The sequence below is a fragment of the Coregonus clupeaformis genome, chromosome 37, assembly GCF_020615455.1.
Source record: "Coregonus clupeaformis isolate EN_2021a chromosome 37, ASM2061545v1, whole genome shotgun sequence".
NCBI lineage: Eukaryota > Metazoa > Chordata > Actinopteri > Salmoniformes > Salmonidae > Coregonus > Coregonus clupeaformis.
The window spans coordinates 6,604,719-6,624,124 of record NC_059228.1 but is presented as its reverse complement, the minus strand read 5'-3'; the positions used below and the strand labels follow the sequence as shown (position 1 = coordinate 6,624,124).

General features: G+C 41.8%; 1 protein-coding gene across 3 annotated transcripts in view; it reads left to right on the top strand.

Annotated features, from left to right (window-relative positions):
• The window catches only part of si:dkey-192p21.6 (uncharacterized protein LOC565246 homolog), a 45,516-nt gene that overhangs the window by 6,884 nt on the left and 19,226 nt on the right, over window positions 1-19,406 (top strand). For 2 of the 3 annotated variants that reach the window (XM_041866672.2, XM_045211427.1), the window contains 6 exons: window positions 1,568-1,637; window positions 1,748-1,811; window positions 2,854-2,915; window positions 11,581-11,657; window positions 15,991-16,021; window positions 17,122-17,282. In XM_041866672.2, coding sequence (XP_041722606.2) covers window positions 1,568-1,637; window positions 1,748-1,811; window positions 2,854-2,915; window positions 11,581-11,657; window positions 15,991-16,021; window positions 17,122-17,282 — 465 coding nt within the window. The remainder of the gene's footprint in view (window positions 1-1,567; window positions 1,638-1,747; window positions 1,812-2,853; window positions 2,916-11,580; window positions 11,658-15,990; window positions 16,022-17,121; window positions 17,283-19,406) is intronic. The other variant, XM_045211428.1, reaches the window with a different exon arrangement.

Genomic DNA, 19,406 nt, shown 5'->3' with positions numbered 1-19,406 from the left:
ATTGTAACCAAGTCTCGTGAGCTATAACATCCATTAATATTACAGTGGACATGCAAGTCCACTCTCTAATGTTATTAGTACTGTATTCCACCTACAGTACCCCAGACCACAAGTCACCTGCATGGTTAATCTAAGCCATAATGCTCCCAGAGTGGTTTGTGGTATAGTGACCATTAATAAGTATTAGTCAAACTGATATACATGCCTCAAGGTCATTATAGGATCTAATTTCCATGTCCATTGCAGTTTCTGTGTTGAGTTTAAATTAAACTGATCCCGAATCTGTAGGTTATTTAGCTGATAATGAAGATGACTCTATTGTACATATGTAAAGCGATTTGATTACTTTAACCAAGACATGATTTTCTTTCATATCACATTTCTATGTTGAGGATAAGGAGTTTACCCTCTCCATGTTTTGAGAGTTATAAAGGTATTTTTCAGAAGGGATCCAGTGCGTAGTCTTTGTTCAGTGGATGTCATAGTGTGTATTCAACCAAGGATGAAATGGCCTCTGTGTTTGTTTTTCCATTCTACGACAAACAGGGAGCACTGCATTTCCTGTCCCCTCTGCTTTGAGTCCTCTAATTACATAGCTGTTTTCATATTCTAAAGGTCAATGACACTTGTTTGGCCAATTTCTATATTTCTATATTATATGGCTATTATCTTTCAATTTAGCACATTAACCTATCCAAGAAGGCAATATCACTATTCTTTCTGTGGCCTGGCCCCTGAGTGTACAGAACATTAAGGACACCTGCTTTTTCCAAGACATAGACTGACCAGGTGAATCCAGGTGAAAGCTATGATCCCTTATTGATGTCACTTATTACATCCACTTCAATCAGTGGGAGAAGACAGGTTAAAGAAGGATTTTTAAGCCTTGAGACAACTGAGACATGGATTGTGTATGTGTGCCATTCAGAGGGTGAATGGGCAAGACAAAATGTTTAAGTGCCTTTGAACAGGTTATGGTAGTAGGTGCCAGGCACACCGGGGAGGTGTTCTTAATGTTTTGTACACTCAGTGTATATTACAGCACATAGGTATAGTAATCCCCCAAAGCATTCTGTATCATTGATGGCAGTCCACTCAATACAGCTTTGTTTCCTTGTTCTTTTTTGTCCCTTAGATTACCTAGATTGACTGCTCTTGAGTTTCGTATTGGGCTGTTTGTCCCTTGAGGGATCCCCTGGTCACCTGGTTGGGTGACAGTAAGCCACTGGGGAGCTTAGACACTGACAATGGGGAGAACATTATTTGAGCTGGCCTGGAAATGGTAGTCAGCCCTCTTATCACTAGTCAGATCCTGTTTTGATAGAGGGGTATATCACTTTCCTGACATGGGCATCCAGACTGGGCTGTGATGAAACATAGGAAGTTGTTGTCTGGTTTCTCTCATCAGTTCAGTCAGAAAGGCTTTGGGTCTTTTAAACTGTATTCAATGATGAACTCATTATTTGTATCGTTTTATTAGGTCCCAAATTTACAAGGAAGGTCCATTCTCCGCTTCCTATTCGCACAGCCCTCCACTGACTCATACTCTTTTGATTTTGTTGTGCAGCTCTGTTGGTGGCAGCTCTTCTACTGGCACTTATTGCTCTCCTGTGTGTCGTTGCTCCCAACCTGTACAGGTGCTGTATTTTAATTGATTTGACATTTGACTTTCTAAATACTGTATGCTTTGATCTGAAGCCAAACTGACATGCTGTGGCAGTTGAAGCTCCTTGTTTTCTGTTTACAGGAGGCGCTGTACGACAAAGCTTATCAAGACCATTTGCTGCAAAGGCCCACAACATGCAATGGATGTCAGTATAATATTAATATTCACTTATTACAACGCAAATCTCAAGTTAGGATTTAACCCTATGTTTCTCTATACAATATATTATGTTTCTACATCCAATTTCATCACTTATAGAACTCATTGTCCTCTGGAATCAAAAATCTACTTTAGCTTTGATCTACCAAATGCATTTAAATGTTTTCATGAACTTTTTCTATTAAGTTTAAGAGGCATTTTAAATGAATGAAAGCCTCCAGGCTCCAGTCACTAAGCCATTTGTGAGATACTAATATGATAATTGATACAAATGTTAGCAGAGTCAGCAGACCTGCATTAGTGATAGATCAAGCATTGTATCTATCATCTTGTCTTGGTCCATGACGTGACAGCCTGACAGGCTCCTGCGTATTTTTGGAGAGCATGAATAGCTTCTCTCATCTTCTCGAGGAAGAGGCCTTCATCTCCCATATGCTCTCATGATGGCAGTCAGATCCATCATACAGAATTAGTGCTAGTGTCTTCCTGCTCTGGCCCTCCAAACTGTTGCATGGAGGTCAACAGGCCAGGGTATTCAAACTGGGAGGGCAGCAGGCCAGAGTAATCCAAGCCCGCTCTTTAAAAAACAAGGAAGTAGTGGCCAACTATTGTCAGCACAGCTAGAAAGAAGGATAGATACCTACAAATCCAACTGGATCAATCTGACTAATTTCTCTACTCTGTTACTGCAAACTCAAGTTTTGTTTGGGTTTGTTAAACACTAGCAGAGGCAATAATATCGAGTAAGCATGATTTGACTATGGATTTCAACCAAACAAAATCGCATTTTTGCCAACACTGAACATTACATACTGTTTACATTATTCAATGGTATTTATTTATTAGGGTGTAACTTTTGCAATATGTAACAAGTATGTAAGTCATAACTGCATGTACTGTACTTACTAGCTTGTTACATGGTTATAACATAGGTTATTACACTGGTTTGTACTTTTGTATAAGGTCTAAGTAATGTAAAGTAATACCCCCAAAAATGAAAGTTTGTTGACTGAAATGCTTTTGTTCAGGATGAGGTTAACACTGCCCAACCAAAAGCAACACGACTGCGCTCATTGGACACTTTCCGAGGGTATGTACATGGAAAATGATTGTTTATCTCTCTATCTCCACATAAGGCTTGTTTACATGCTAATTGATTTTCAGACTAATCATAGGCATGCTGAAGTTGTACAGAACACAAAACAAAGTATGTATTGTTTAACAAAATATTATACGGGTCACTGTCTGGTTACATGGTCACTTGAGCCTTTGTTTTCAGGCAATTGCTTTAGGCATGATTTGTAATATTTTGTTGTCTCTCTATGTTTGAGAACAGCGTATTTCTGTTGGGCAGGAGTGGTGTGATTTAATCTTGGATCCCTGCTCTTCTTAATAGTGGCCTCGGGGCTGACACAAAGCACGCCTCTCTGGAAACAGGAAGCTGGTGTGGGTTTGACCTCCCCTTCGCCAAATAATTGATGCAATAATACCATCAACATATCAGCACATATTCACTGAGCCATAGATCTACAGCTGGGATAGAAAGGAAAGAGCTTTCCAGAGCCAGGTTTTTAGTATCGTGCAGACTTCTCCATGTCTGCTCCCTTCATCTGATGATTTCGGAAATGTTGAAATCTCACTCATTGTATCTGCTCAAGCTGACTCAATATTATTTTGGTACGATTGTATATCTTCAAATCAACATATCAAGCCTTCCTCAACCGGGAAAATGAAATTGCTCATTATCACGTTATTTCAAAATGCTTTTAGTTACCAGGAAATTACCATGCTGTAGATACTAGTGATGGGGGAAGAAAATCGATACAGTTACATATCACAATATTATTTTGGGATGATATTATATCGATATTTGACTCCAAGTATCGATTTGTAAAAATCCCAACCCTACTGTAGAAATCCCAACGCTACTGTTGGTAGCGTTAGCTAGCACTAGTCGACTGTACCTGCGCCAAAACGCCTGTATTTTTCATCCTATCTTCTTTTTAAATGGTGAGCGAACATGTTTTCAACACTTTTATTTCCCTGCCTGATCAAAACTCGTTTTCTCATGCTCTCTCTTGTCACTCTGGAGCAGACATATAGTGAACAATATGTTTGGAATATCAAATCACAATAAAATTGCAGGATTCGAATCGCAATACATACAAAATGGTGAGAATCGAAATACATATCGTATCGACAACTAAGTATCGTGATAATATCGTATCGTGAAGTCCCTGGCAATTCCCAGACCTAGTAGATACAGTACCGTATAATAAATCAAAGTAATAAATCACATTTTCACATGCTCTAGAGAAGACAAGTACAAGTTAAAGGCCAAATTAGAAGCTTGTGAAAACAAGTGTTCTTTCTACTGTTCCCTGACACTAACCAGTAACTTTTCTCTGGGCTTTTCACATATAATCAACAACAGACCTATTTCATTAGAAACATATCAGAATGTTGAAATGTAGGCGTATTTTTGAACATATGTCACTGAAGGTAACATTTAGTTATATGTCACTATAATGACATATTACTGTAGTTATGGCTCTTACAAGAAGACAGAGGGACTATGGTGCTAGTGTGGATGGAGGAAGTACGACATGGGTTGATTCATAACAACCTTCATAGCACATGTATTCAATATCGTTCATCAGGAGTTTTCAAAATAATAGTCCCTTTTCATTACGAAACTAAAAGTTATCAGTAACACTGAAATAGATCTTCATGTATCCATTGTACAGCAGACATTTGTATTTTCACAGCCACAGTACCCAACCCAACCCAAGTGTTATCCTAATAACACTTGTTTCTGGCTGTTATTGGAAGAAAACATATTGTAGGCCTAACATGAAGTTTACAAAGGGTGCTCCAGACCAGAAGTCAGTGTAGGCCAGGTAGGCCAGGTACTTTGTTTACTTCAGATCCACCTTGTCCCAGATATCGTCCGAAAAAAGTTCATAATTCAATATGATAATATTGATAATTCCAAAGGCTGTTTACCCAGCGGCATCTTGCCGCATTGAAAGATCACAAAAGAGGATGCAAAACACTCAATGCACACAGTCACGGACCACTAACCCTATGTTGCTCCCAGCCTGTTACGTGAATAGTGTGACAGAGGGTTGGGTACTGTGGCAGTATCAAATTTCCCATTGTACAATGCTGAAATTAAATAAAGATTTATTTCAAGAGACTTTTATTTTTGAAAACTTGTTATGATTGATGTTGAATAAATGTGTTAAAACGTTTGTTATGAATGATACTGCAACACTCATAAAGGTGTTATGACTGGTTTCATAAAGATGTTATGAATGTCTTGTATGAATGTATATTCCCTTCAAGTAAAGTGTTACCGGATTTTCTCATATGTAATACAAAGTTACATTTGCCTGAGAAGATATACTGCTGAAACAATCTGTAACATATCGATGTTCTCATATTGGTTCCTGTATCAATTGAATGTCCTATACCTCGACACGTGCTTAATCAAATGACTCGGGGCTCAAGATTAACGTTCCAATGCACCTCAACTGGCTGAGTTATGATCCAGACGCCAGTAAATAACAACTTTTCACTGAGGAGAAGAGTCATCAGTCACCTGCCATGAACGCTGGTACATTTTTGAAGCCAAAGGGGTTTCTTCTCCTCTGAAAGACTTTTCAGCTCGTTCCTCCAACTCCGCTGACATGAGTTATAGAGGACAGCTCGACTTTGTTTGCATTTACATTTTTCTAAAAGGATCTTGATTTTAATCTTGTGGCACTTCTAAAAGCCTTCAGCCATTTCATTCATTTTGAAGATGACACACTAAAGATTAGTTGTAATACATTGAACAATTACAGCAAAACAGGATAGTGTAAATTACAGCAAAACAGGATAGTGTAAATTACAGCAAAACAGGATAGTGTAAATTACAGCAAAACAGGATAGTGTAAATTACAGCAAAACAGGATAGTGTAAATTACAAATGGAACAATAACATGTCTCATTAGAATATGTCAAAATAGCGACATTTAACCTTTGTCACCTAAACTGACATGTCACCTAGCGTGGTTAGGGTTAGGGCTACTATGTCAACATTCTGACATTCATATAATGAATAACATAGATAGTTACAGTGAATTCGGAAAGTAGTCAGACCTCTAGACTTTTTCCACATTTTGTTACATTACAGCCTTATTCTAAATGGATGAAATACATGTTTTTCCTCATCAATCTACACACAATACCCCATAATGACAAAGCGAAAACAGGTTTTTAGAAATGTTTGCAAATTTATAAAAAATTAAAAACAGAAATATCTTATTTACATAAGTATTCAGACCCTTTGCTATGAGACTCGAAATTGAGCTCAAGTGCATCCTGTTTCCCTTGATCATCCTTGAGATGTTTCTACAACTTGAATGGAGTCCACCTGTGGTCAATTCAATTCATTGGACATGATTTGGAAAGGCACACACCTGTCTATATAAGGTCCAACAATTGACAGTGCATGTCAGAGCATAAACAAAGCCATGAGGTCGAAGGAATTTTTCGTAGAGCTCTGAGACAGGATTGTGTTGAGGCACAGATCTGGGGAAGGGTACCAAAAAAGTTCTGCAGCATTGAAGGTCCCCAAGAACACAGTGGCCTCCATCAATGGAAGAAGTTTGGAACCACCAAGACTCTTCCTAGAGCTGGCAGCCGGGCCAAACTATGCAATCGGGGGAGAAGGGCCTTGGTCAGGGAGGTGACCAAGAACCCGACGGTCACTCTGACAGAGCTCCAGAGTTCCTCTGTGGAGATGGGAGAACCTTCCAGAAGACCAGCCATCTCTGAAGCACTCCACCAATCAGACCTTTATGGTAGAGTGGCCAGACGGAAGCCACTCCTCAGCGGCAGGGACTGGGAGACTAGTCAGGATCGAGGGAAAGATGAACGGAGCAAAGTACAGAGAGATCCTTGATGAAAACCTGCTCCAGAGTGCTCAGGATCTCAGACTGGGGTGAAGGTTCACCTTCCAACAGGACAACGACCCTAAGCACACAGCCAAGACAACGCAGAAGTGGCTTTGGGACAAGTCTCTGAATGTCCTTGAGTGGCCCAGCCAGAGCCCGGACTTGAACCTGATTGAACATCTCTGGAGAGACCTGGAAATTGCTATGCAGCAACGCTCCCCATCCAACCTGACAGAGCTTGAGAGGATCTGCAGAGAAGAATGGGAGAAACTCCCCAAATACAGGTGTGCCAAGCTTGTAGTGTCATACCCATAAAGACTCGAGGCTGTAATCACTGCCAAGAAAGTACTGAGTGAAGGGTCTGAGTACTTATGTAAATGTTATATTTCAGTTGTATTTTTAATTTTTTTGCAAAAATGTCTAAAAACCTGTTTTTGCTTTGTCATTATGGGGTATTGTGTGTAGATTGATGAGGGAAAATTGTTTTTAATCCGTTTTAGAATAAGGCTGTAACGTAACAAAATGTGGAAAAAGTCAAGGGGTCTGAATACTTTCCGAATGCACTGTATGGGCACCAATGTTATGAATAGATTTGATAGATAGGTTGATGTTTATTGAGAGGACAGTATGCTTTTCATTCTGTGCATTGATATTTGGCCACTGAAATAAGCAGCATGACATTTCCTCTCAAGTACTAGACATTTGTTATGACTAGATTGGGTTTCCATGTACTTGATGTGGCTAGCGATAATGTAAGTAACTCAATACTCAATAGTGATTGAGTGTAGCCATCCATTTGCTTGTAGGCTAAAGAGGCATTGTATTGAACTAAAAGCCTAATTGCTGATGCAATGTAAAGAGATCAAAATCCAAGAAATGTGATGGTATTATCGCATCCACAGTGGATATCATGTCTTAACCCCCTTTGATTTTTTCACATTTTGTTGCATTACAAAGTGGGATTGAAATAGATTTAATTGTATTTTTTTGTCATTGATCTACATAAAAGACTCCATAATGCCAGTGAAAATAAAATTATACAAATGTTTACAAATTAATACAAATGTAATAACTAAAATATAGTCATTGCATTCACCCCCTTTGTTTAATTAAGCCTACATTAGTGCAGGAGTAAAATGTGGCTTAACAAATCACATAATAAGTTACATGGACTCACTCTGTGTGAAATAATAGGGGTTGACGTGATCTCCCAGACAAACAACATCTGTAAGGCCCCTCAGTCAAGTATTGAATTTCAAGTACAAATTCAACTACAAAGACCAGGGAACTTTTCAAAAAACCAAATCAAATCCATTTTTATTTGTCAAATGCTCCGAATACAACAGGTATTCACCTTACAGTGAAATGCTTACTTACAAGCCCTTAACCAACAATGCAGTTTTAAGGAGGAATATTTTTAAAAATCACACAAAAAAATACAATATAAATAATACGAAATAAAAGTAACAAATAACCGAGTCAATGTACGGGGGCACCGGTTAGCCGAGGTAATTGAGGTAATATGTACATGTAGGTAGAGTTATTAAAGTGACTATGCATAGATAATAAACAGAGAGTAGGCGGGGGGGGATATGCAAATAGTCTGGGTAGCCATTTCATTAGATGTTCAGGAATCTTATGGCTTGGGGGTAGAAGCTGTTTAGAAGCCTCTTGGACCTAGACTTAGCGCTCCGCTACCGCTTGCCGTTCGGTAGCAGAGAGAACAGTCTATGACTAGGGTGGCTGGAGTCTTTGACAATTTTCAGGGCCTTCCTCTGACACCGCCTCATAAAGAAGGGGAGTGATTGGTAGATGGCTAACAACAACAAATCAGACATTGAATATCTCTTCAAGCATGGTCAGTTAATAATTATGCTGTGGATGACCACCCAGACACATCAAAGATACAGCTGTCCTTCTGAACTGAGCTGCAGGACAGGAAAGAAACTGCTCAGGGATATCACCATGAGGCCATTGGTGATTTTAAAACAGCTACAGAGTTCAATGGCTGTGATGGGAGAAAACTGAGGATGGATCAACAACATTGTAGTGACTTCACAATAATGACCTAAATGACAGAGTGAAAAAAAGAATACAAATATGCAAAATAAAAGATTCCAAAATATGCATTCTCTATGCAACAAGACACTAAAGTAATACTGCAAAAAAACACGGCAAAGGAATACACTTTTTGGCATAAATGCAAAGCCTTATGTTTGGGGCAAATCCAACACAACACATTACTGAGTAACTGCTTCCTTATTTTCAAGCATGGTGGTGGCTGCATCATGGTATGGGTATGCTTGACATCGGCAAAGACTGGGGATAAAAAGAAACAGGATGGAGCTAAGCACAGGCAAAATCCTAGAGGAAATCCTACTTCAGTCTGCTTTACACCAGACACTGGGAGAGGAGTTCACCTTTCAGCAAGACAATAACCTACAACACAAGGCCAAATCTACACTGGAGTTGCTTACCAAGAAGACAATGAATGTTCCTGAGTGGCCAAGTTACAGTTTTGACTTAAATCTGCTTGAAAATTGCTGACTTCAAAATAGCTGTATAGCCATGATCCCCAACACCTTGAAGAATTTTGAAAATAATAATGTGCAAATATTACCCAAGAAGACTCACAGATGTAATCATTGCAAAGTGTGTTTCTAACATGAATTCACTCATTGGGGTGAATATTTATCTAATTTACATTTTAGTCATTTAGCAGACGCTCTTATCCAGAGTGACTTACAGTTAGTGAGTGCATACATTTTTCATACTGGCCCCCCATGGGTTCTGAACCCACAACCCTGGCATTGCAAACACCATGCTCTACCAACTGAGCTACATGGGGCCAATATGTTAGTGTTTTATTTTTCATTAATCATAAAATCATTTTTAGAATTTGTCTTTCACTTGGACATTAGATTATTCTGTGTAGGTCGTTGACAAAAAATGTCAATTAAATCCATTTTAATCCCACTTTGTAATATATATATATATATATATATATATATAAAACATTATTTATTTTTTTCTCCAGCTATACCCACTGTATTAGTCATGACATTGTGTCTGTGTTTTGTATAGAAGCTAGGTGGTGTTTTGTTGTCATTCACCTGTATCTGGCTGGTGTTCATAAAACTGTTTATCACAGAAACATTATTAGTATGCTGAGAAGCTTGAACTATTCAATTTGCTGATAAAGTGGTAAAATGACAACAAGTCTATTCAAATTAGGTGCTTTAACCTGACAATCTTTGGAATTGTCAGGTTGTGCTCATGTTTTGTATTGTAAAGTAGCTTAATAATCACAATATTTTGCCCTCTCTCACAGGCCAATTTCATAAGACATTGGAAGGTTTAAGAATGGGTAATTTAATCTGACTAAAATGGTTCTCTGAAAGATGTAGGCCAGAGAGTCGGACACCAAATGCTTTTAATTTAAAAGATTGGCAATAAGTCGTTATATTGCAGCAATTTACACGGGGCTCATCTGGAAAATGACTTAACCTTTGTCTCTGTCTCTATGACGACTAATGGACATATTCGTTACAATCTGAATGAGGATGCACATGACGTGTGTTTCTGTGCATGTGTGCATACGTGCATGAATGTATGTGTGTGTGTGTCAGTGTATATGCATATGTATACTTGTGTGTGTATGCAACAGAGTTCGCTCTGCTTTAATAGCTCTTTTGAGATGATAGTGCCAGATTAAAATCTTGTATCAGCAGGTTAGGGCTAAAAGGAGCAGTAATGGCTTCTGGACTTCTTAATTGAATCTGGGCAGAAAAACAAGGGAGGCTCAAACTGAGCTAGACACAGTGTACCTTATCAGACTGGGAGCTTGCTTTATGGTCCTCAAATAATGTTTTTATTTCTTCCATTAACATTACTCATGAATCAAAAGCAGAAATGAGATTTTATACCTGGTGAAAGGAGTGAATCTGCCATTGAGAAAGCTATGGCACTTTACCTGACACAAAGCAAATTTGTGCAATGTAATGCAAATACACATTTTCTGACATGTGATGCAAACAACCGTCTCCCATAGCAGCTGATTCAGTGTAGTATTCCATCATGTATGCTGTGTTTCAGCGGCCCTCGCGAGCACTAAGTTATAAGTGTATCGTAAATTATAGTCAAAGTCTTTAGTCAGCAGTCCTGCATGAGTAGATCTAGAGGACAAGTGTTCATTTCCTGAGTGATTCATTATGCTTAGATTGCATTACCTTGTATTGCGTTTCGGTGTGTGACAATGGAAAAAGTTCCCAATTGTCATACTATCTTAATAGAAAATTATTCAAGTAAAAGTGAAAGTCACCCAGTAAAATACTACTTGAGTAAAAGTCTAAAAGTATTTGGTTTTAAATATACTTAAGTATCAAAGTTAAAGGTAAAGTATAAATCATTGCATTTGACAATTTTCCTGTCCTGCTAAGCATTCAAAGTGTAAAGAGTACTTTTTGGTGTCAGGGAAAATGTATGGAGTAAAAAGTACATTATTTTCTTTAGGAATTTTGTGAAGTAAAAGTTAGTAGTAAAGTAGTAAAGTAAAGTACAGATACTCCAAAAGTATTTTTACATAAGTACTTTACACCACTGAGAATATACCCACCCTTGCTTGGCCTTTTGATCTTTGATTCAGAAGTCATGTCTTTACTAAAAGTAAATTATGTAAAACAGAGTAGTTATATGCTGTACGGACATTTTCTTTAGAATTTCATGTTAGGTGTCAATGTCCAATAATAACAATGCTAGCCTACCAACTGGTTACATGTTTAACTGAAATCTATATTTTTTCAATATTTATAGACTTTCCCTGACAATCATGGTTTTTGTTAACTATGGAGGTGGAGGGTACTGGATATTTGAACATGCACCATGGAATGGTTAGTATACAATTCTAACATACATCACCACACCATACACACAAAACTGTCTCCATTATCAATTCTACTGTAAATTCAGGCTCAACCCAACAACGAGGGCTATGGTGTAATTTCTTATCTAGGCCATCAAGGACCCTCCCAATGGATCAATAACACTAACGACCTAGGGGAAGATGAGGAGGGAGGGTTCCATGTTAAATCTTAATGGAGACTATTACCAAATGTATCTCCAACAGTATTTAAAGGCAAACTAATTTTAAGCTTTATAATAGACCCTTCATCACTCAGCTGAATCGTATTGATTCTAAAGGAAAGTTGATGGATTTTGATATAACTACGTGGCTCCTACTGTCATGGAGGTTTGGACGTTTATAAATCACTCAGTCTGAAAGTCAACTATTTTTTTTTTTTAACTGTGTTTTAGGGGCATTGAATACATTATTATTAATCACACGTCCAGGCTGTTTTGGAGTGTAGTCCAGTTTGTAATATCTGGACAGAAGACCAAGAACTATAGATCTTTAGTAGTATAGTATAGTAGGTGTACTATATGTTTTGTTCCTCTGACTGAATGACTATGTTTAGTTATGCACTTACAGTGAGGGAAAAAAGTATTTGATCCCCTGCTGATTGTGTATGTTTGCCCACTGACAAAGACATGATCAGTCTATAATTTTAATGGTAGGTTTATTTGAACAGTGAGAGACAGAATAACAACAAAAAAATCCAGAAAAACGCATGACAAAAATGTTATAAATTAATTTGCATTTTAATGAGGGAAATAAGTATTTGACCCCTCTGCAAAACATGACTTAGTACTTGGTGGCAAAACCCTTGTTGGCAATCACAGAGGTCAGACGTTTCTTGTAGTTGGCCACCAGGTTTGCACACATCTCAGGAGGGATTTTGTTCCACTCCTCTTTGCAGATCTTCTCCAAGTCATTAAGGTTTTGAGGCTGACGTTTGGCAACTCGAAGCTTCAGCTCCCTCCACAGATTTTCTATGGGATTAAGGTCTGGAGACTGGCTAGGCCACTCCAGGACCTTAATGTGCTTCTTATTGAACCACTCCTTTGTTGCCTTGGCCGTGTGTTTTGGGTCATTGTCATGCTGGAATACCCATCCACGACCCATTTGCAATGCCCTGGCTGAGGGAAGGAGGTTCTCACCCAAGATTTGACGGTAGATGGCCCCGTCCATCGTCCCTTTGATGCGGTGAAGTTGTCCTGTCCCCTTAGCAGAAAAACACCCCCAAAGGATAATGTTTCCACCTCCATGTTTGATGGTGTTCTTGGGGTCATAGGCAGCATTCCTCCTCCTCCAAACACGGCGAGTTGAGTTGATGCCAAAGAGCTCCATTTTGGTCTCATCTGACCACAACAGTTCTCCTCTGAATCATTCAGATGGCAAACTTCAGACGGCCCTGTATATGTGCTTTCTTGAGCAGGGGGACCTTGTGGCCGCTGCAGGATTTCAGTCCTTCAAGGCGTAGTGTGTTACCAATTGTTTCCTTGGTGACTATGGTCCCAGCTGCCTTGAGATCATTGACAAGATCCTCCCGTGTAGTTCTGGGCTGATTCCTCACCGTTCTCATGATCATTGCAACTCCACGAGGTGAGATCTTGCATGGAGCCCCAGGCAGAGGGAGATTGACAGTTATTTTGTGTTTCTTCCATTTGCGAATAATTGCACCAACTGTTGTCACCTTCTCACCAAGCTGCTTGGCGATGGTCTTGTAGCCCATTCCAGCCTTGTGTAGGTCTACAATCTTGTCCCTGACATCCTTGGAGAGCTCTTTGGTCTTGGCCATGGTGGAGAGTTTTGAATCTGATTGATTGATTGCTTCTGTGGACAGGTGTCTTTTATACAGGTAACAAACTGAGATTAGGAGCACTCCCTTTAAGATTGTGCTCCTAATCTCAGCTCGTTACCTGTATAAAAGACACCTGGGAGCCAGAAATCTTTCTGATTAAGAGGGGGTCAAATACTTATTTCCCTCATTAAAATGCAAATCGATTTATAACATTTTTGACATGTGTTTTTCTGGATTTTTTTGTTGTTATTCTGTCTCTCATTGTTCAAATAAACCTACCATTAAAATTATAGACTGATCATTTCTTTGTCAGTGGGCAAACGTACAAAATCAGCAGGGGATCAAATACATTTTTCCCTCACTGTATGACAGTATGAATACTGTCTGTCTCTCTGACTGTATGTCACGATCGTCTAAGGAAGCGGACCAAGGCGCAGCGTGTTGAGCGAACATGTTGACTTTATTAAATTAAAGCAACCACGAAACAACAAAACAAATGACGATACGTGAAGTCCTCTGTGACACTGACAGAACATGGAACAAAAACCCACAACCCCAAGGTGAAAACACACAGTTTAAATATGGCTCCCAATCAGAGATAACGAGCCGACAGCTGACACTCGTTACCACTGATTGGGAGTCACACGAACAACCAAGACAACACACCCAAAGACAACCAACCAAAACACAACAAAACGAACACACCCTGGCTCAACATACAAAGTCCCGGAGCCAGAGCGTGACAGTACCCCCCCCTAAAGGCGCGGACTGCGACCGCGCCTCAAAAACCCCAAACAGGGAGGGCTGGGTGGGTGTTGCTCCTCGGAGGCGGCTCCGACTCCGGGCTTGACCACCACCCCACTTCACTCCCCCCGTAGTGCCCCCGGTCCGATCTGACCCCGCTTGCTGGATCAGGACCTCCGACGCGCACCCCTGGCTTGGCGCGTGAGGTAGGAATGGACCGGACCTGGCAGACGATACGCACCCTTTGCCTGGTGCGTGGAGCCGGAACAGGCCTCACCAGGCTGAAGACTCGCATCCCTGGCTTGGTGCGAGTAGCAGGAATGGGCTGGATCAGGCTGACGGCTCGCACCCTTGGCTTGGTGCGAGTAGCAGGGACGAGCTGAACCAGGCTGACGACTCGCACCCTTGACTTGGTGCGAGTAGCAGGAACGGGCTGGACCAGGCTGGCGACTCGCACCCCTGGTCTGGTGCGAGTGGCAGGAACAGGCCGGGTCGGGCTGGCGACACACACCGGAGGTTCTGTGCGTGGAGCAGGAACAGGCCGGGCTGGGCTGGCGACGCACACCGTAGGCTTTGTGCGTAGAGCAGGGACAGGCCGGGCTGGGCTGGCAACGCACACCGTAGGTTTAGTGCGTGGAGCTGGGACAGGCCTCACCGGACTGTGGAGACGGATAGGAGACCTGGAGCGAAGAGCGGCCACCACCCGTCCTGGCTGGATGCCTACCTTCACACACTCTGCGTGAGGCATCCGCACAGGACGTACAGGGCTGTGAACCCGTACCGACATGACAGCACGCGATACGGGAGCAGGATATCCGGGACCGCGGAGAGGCACTGGAGACCTCGAGCATAGAGCCGGCACACTCCGTCCTGGCTGCATCCCCCCCTTCGCACGACACGTGCGGGGTGCTTGCACAGGACGTACAGGACTGTGCCGGACCACTCGTGGCACAGTACGCTGCTCCGCATACCGCGGAACCTGCCCCGTCTCATGCTGCCATGCCTGAGTACGGGAAGTTGGTTCCGCTCTACCTCCAGGCCTCGCCAACCTGCCTTCTGCCTCCCAACACCCGGTGACCACCTCTCCAAAACGTCCTGTAGCAGCCGCCTGCTGCCCAGCCGCCCAAGCCATGTGCCCCCCCAAAAAATTTATTTGGGGTTGCCTCTCTTCCATCCGACTATGGCCCTGCTGACGCCGTTGCTCCTCTCCATCCTGGGTCTCCCCCTTCATCGCCCTCCGGTACCGGACGGCCTCCTCCTGCGTAATATGTCCCCAGCCGAGGAGGACATCCACCAGCGTTCTCTCCTGCGGGTGTTCCTGTATACGCTGCTTGGTCCTTTTGTGGTGGGTTTTTCTGTCACGATCGTCTAAGGAACCGGACCAAGGCGCAGCGTGTTGAGCGAACATGTTGACTTTATTAAATTAAAGCAACCACGAAACAACAAAACAAATGACGATACGTGAAGTCCTCTGTGACACTGACAGAACATGGAACAAAAACCCACAACCCCAAGGTGAAAACACACAGTTTAAATATGGCTCCCAATCAGAGATAACGAGCCGACAGCTGACACTCGTTACCACTGATTGGGAGTCACACGAACAACCAAGACAACACACCCAAAGACAACCAACCAAAACACAACAAAACGAACACACCCTGGCTCAACATACAAAGTCCCGGAGCCAGAGCGTGACACTGTATGTCTGTCTGTCTGCTCTGTCTGTCCATCTGTATTGATCCTTGTGACCTATAAGCATGTCTCTGTGTTCCAGGTCTTACTGTGGCTGATCTTGTGATGCCTTGGTGGGTTTGACTGCAACAACTGTTCAATAAATCACTGTAAAATTATTACAGGCATGAGCAGAGGAAACTCTTACACATGCTACTAACAAATTATGCTCCTACAGTGCAAACACAGTCAAGTAGTTCACACAGGTCACATGATCTCTAATTAGCACTGCACAGTAACTAACACTACAATAACACACATGGTGTTTCATTACCTTTGTTTCAACCAACTTGATAACTCATTGACAGTGTGTGGTTAGGACTCCTTTGCTCAGACATACAGACACTTGTTTAACACTGAATATTATTGAATATTATGCACTAAATTGTTTAGTCCCAAATGTTTATTGAAGACAGAGGGGTATTGTGCAGTAATGACGCGATTAGATGTGGGGCGTCATAGTCAGGAACTTTATATGGGTGGTGTACACTGTAACAGTATAGCCTATCTAGTAGAGCAATCAGTGTACATATCAGTGCAGTAATTAGGATAGATGACAAAGAATACAGTGAATTATAGATTGATATTTGATATCGGGAAATTGTATTAGACCCTTTGACCAGCAAGATTATCCTTTATCCTTCGGTATTGTGACTAATTAAAGTGATATTACACTCCAAAATCAAATTGGTCTTCTGTTGAGTTAAGTCTACATCCTAGGCCATCTGTTTTGTAGATTCAGCTATAAGCCACAATCCAAAATGAATGGACAAGATAAGCGCCATGTAATTTCCAGATTTGCGGTGCTTATCTTTTACATTCCTTTTTGGGTATGTATGGGGAGGCAGGTAGCGTAGTGGTTAAGAGCGTTGTACCAGTAACCGAAAGGTCGCTGGTTCTAATCCCCGAGCCGACTAGGTGAAAAATCTGTTGATGTGCCCTTGAGCAAGGCACTTAACCCTAATTGCTCCTGTAAGTCGCTCTGGATAAGAGCCTCTGCTAAATGACCAATTTAAGCACAGCTGGACAAACACAGTTGAAGGTGTGGGACATAGATTTATCTTGATATTAGAGTGCGTTTGAGGTCAGAAAACATATTTGATTTTGGAGTGCAATGTCCCTTTAATTTAGTTGTCTATGAGTACTGTAATGTTTCACTGTGTGTTTCATTCAGGTTTGTGTTCATCATTGGGACTTCTGTGGTATTGGCCTTCACCTCCATGCGGAAAAAGGGAGTTGGCCGTTGGCAGCTAATACGCAAGCTAACCTGGAGAACTGTGGTCCTCATCCTTATCGGCTTTTGTTTCATGAACTACTCTCCAAAGGATGGATTATGTAGGTACACACGTAAAAAAAGTTGTTTGATTTACCAAGGAACGTTGTGAACCCTAAATCATAATCATGGATGCACCGGAAACATATGGGAGTAATGAAACATGCAATAAGTCATTCAAATTATAAATCTAAACTCTTGCTATTGAAGCAGTTCAGGATCTGAATCTGTGGCAAGTCATTACAAACTTTCCCCACCAGTATCTTCCTGTTTCCATATGACCTTAACATGATGAGTGTGGAATACTATTATTTAGATACCATTAGATACACTACGTGACCAAAAGTATGTGGACACCTGCTCGTCGAACATATCATTCCAAAATCATGAGCATTAATATGGAGTTGGTCCCCATTTGCTGCTATAACAGCCTCCACCCTTCTGGGAAGGCTTTCCACTAGATGTTGGAACATTGCTGTGGGGACTTGCTTCCATTCAGCCACAAAAACTTAAGCGAGGTCGGGCACTGATGTTGGGCGATTAGGCCTGGCTCGCAGTCGGCATACCAATTCATCCCAAAGGTGTTCGATGGGGTTGAGGTCAGGGCTCTATGCAGGCCAGTCAAGTTCTTCCACACCGATCTCGACAAACCATTTCTGTATGGACCTCGCTTTGTGCACAGGGGCACTGTCATGCTGAAACAGCAAAGGGCCTTCCCCAAACTGTTGCCACAAAGTTGGAAGCACAGAATAGTCTAGAATGTCATTGTATGCTGTAGCGTTAAGATTTCCCTTCACTGGAACTAAGGGGCCAAGCCCGAACCATGAAAAACAGCCCCAGACCATTATTCCTCCTCCACCAAACTTTACAGTTGGCACAATGCATTGGGGCAGGTAGCATTCTCCTGGCATCCGACAAACCCAGAAGCGTGATTCATCCAGTGGAGGCTACTGCGGGGAGGACGGCTCATAATAATGGCTGGAATGGAGTAAATGGAATGACATCAAACACATGGAAAACATGTGTTTGATGTATTTGATACCATTCCACCCATTCCACTCCACGAGCCCATTCTCCCCAATTAAGGTGCCACCAACCTCCTGTGGATTCATCACTCCAGAGAACACGTTTCCACTGCTCCAGAGTCCAATGGCCGTGAGCTTTACACCGCTCCAGCCGATGCTTGGCATTGCGCATGGTGCTCTTAGGCTTGTGTGCGGCTGCTCGGCCATGGAAAGCCATTTCATGAAGCATCCGACAAACAGTTATTGTGCTGACATTGCTTCCAGAGGCAGTTTGGAACTCGGTAGTGAGTGTTGCAACCGAGGACAGACGATTTTTATGCGCTACGCGCTTCAGCACTCAGCGGGCCCGTTCTATGAACTTGTGTGGCTCTGGCAGGGCAGAAATTTGACAAACTGACCTTTTGGAAAGGTGGCATCCTATGACGGTGCCACATTGAAAGTCACTGAGCTCTTCAGTAAGGCCATTCTACTGCCAATGTTTATCTATGGAGATTTCATGGCTGTGTACTTGATGTTATACACCTATCAGCAACAGGTATGGCTGAAATAGCAGAATCCACTAATTTGAAGGTGTATCTTCATTACAAACTGTAGAGTTCAATCCATCCTAGCTCTTGTTCTTGGTCACCATGCTAAATGCTGGAATAATTAATAATGGTTTTCTTATGTAAAACCCCTGTTGGATTATGATTATGAAGTCTGGCAGCGTAGGGTGGCTGGCAGTGGCTCGCTGCCAGAGACGTGACAGGGTTAAATGGGGAAAGCTGTGTGGATTTATTACTGTCCACGAGGCCCTTCACACATTAGCTAACCCTGGCGCTAATGGACTTTTCTGGGTGGATGTCTCTGTAACCGGGTTAAAAAATATATTGTTATTCCTCGCAGTGGGGAACACAGTATCAGGGGACATTTAACAAAAAAAGGATTTGAGCAAAAACAACCAGTGTTGCTGTAATGGACATTTTCAACAGATAGTGTTACATGGTGCCAGCTGTAGACAGTAGATCCTGTATAGTGTAAAACCTCTCATAACAGGATGATGTGTTTTACCATCAACCGCTGTAGACAGTGTTGTCTCTCTCCCCCCTTCCCCATGATGCCCTTGGCATGTCTAACCCTGGGTTTTATCTAATAAGGAAATGGAGGTGCTTCGATCTGTTC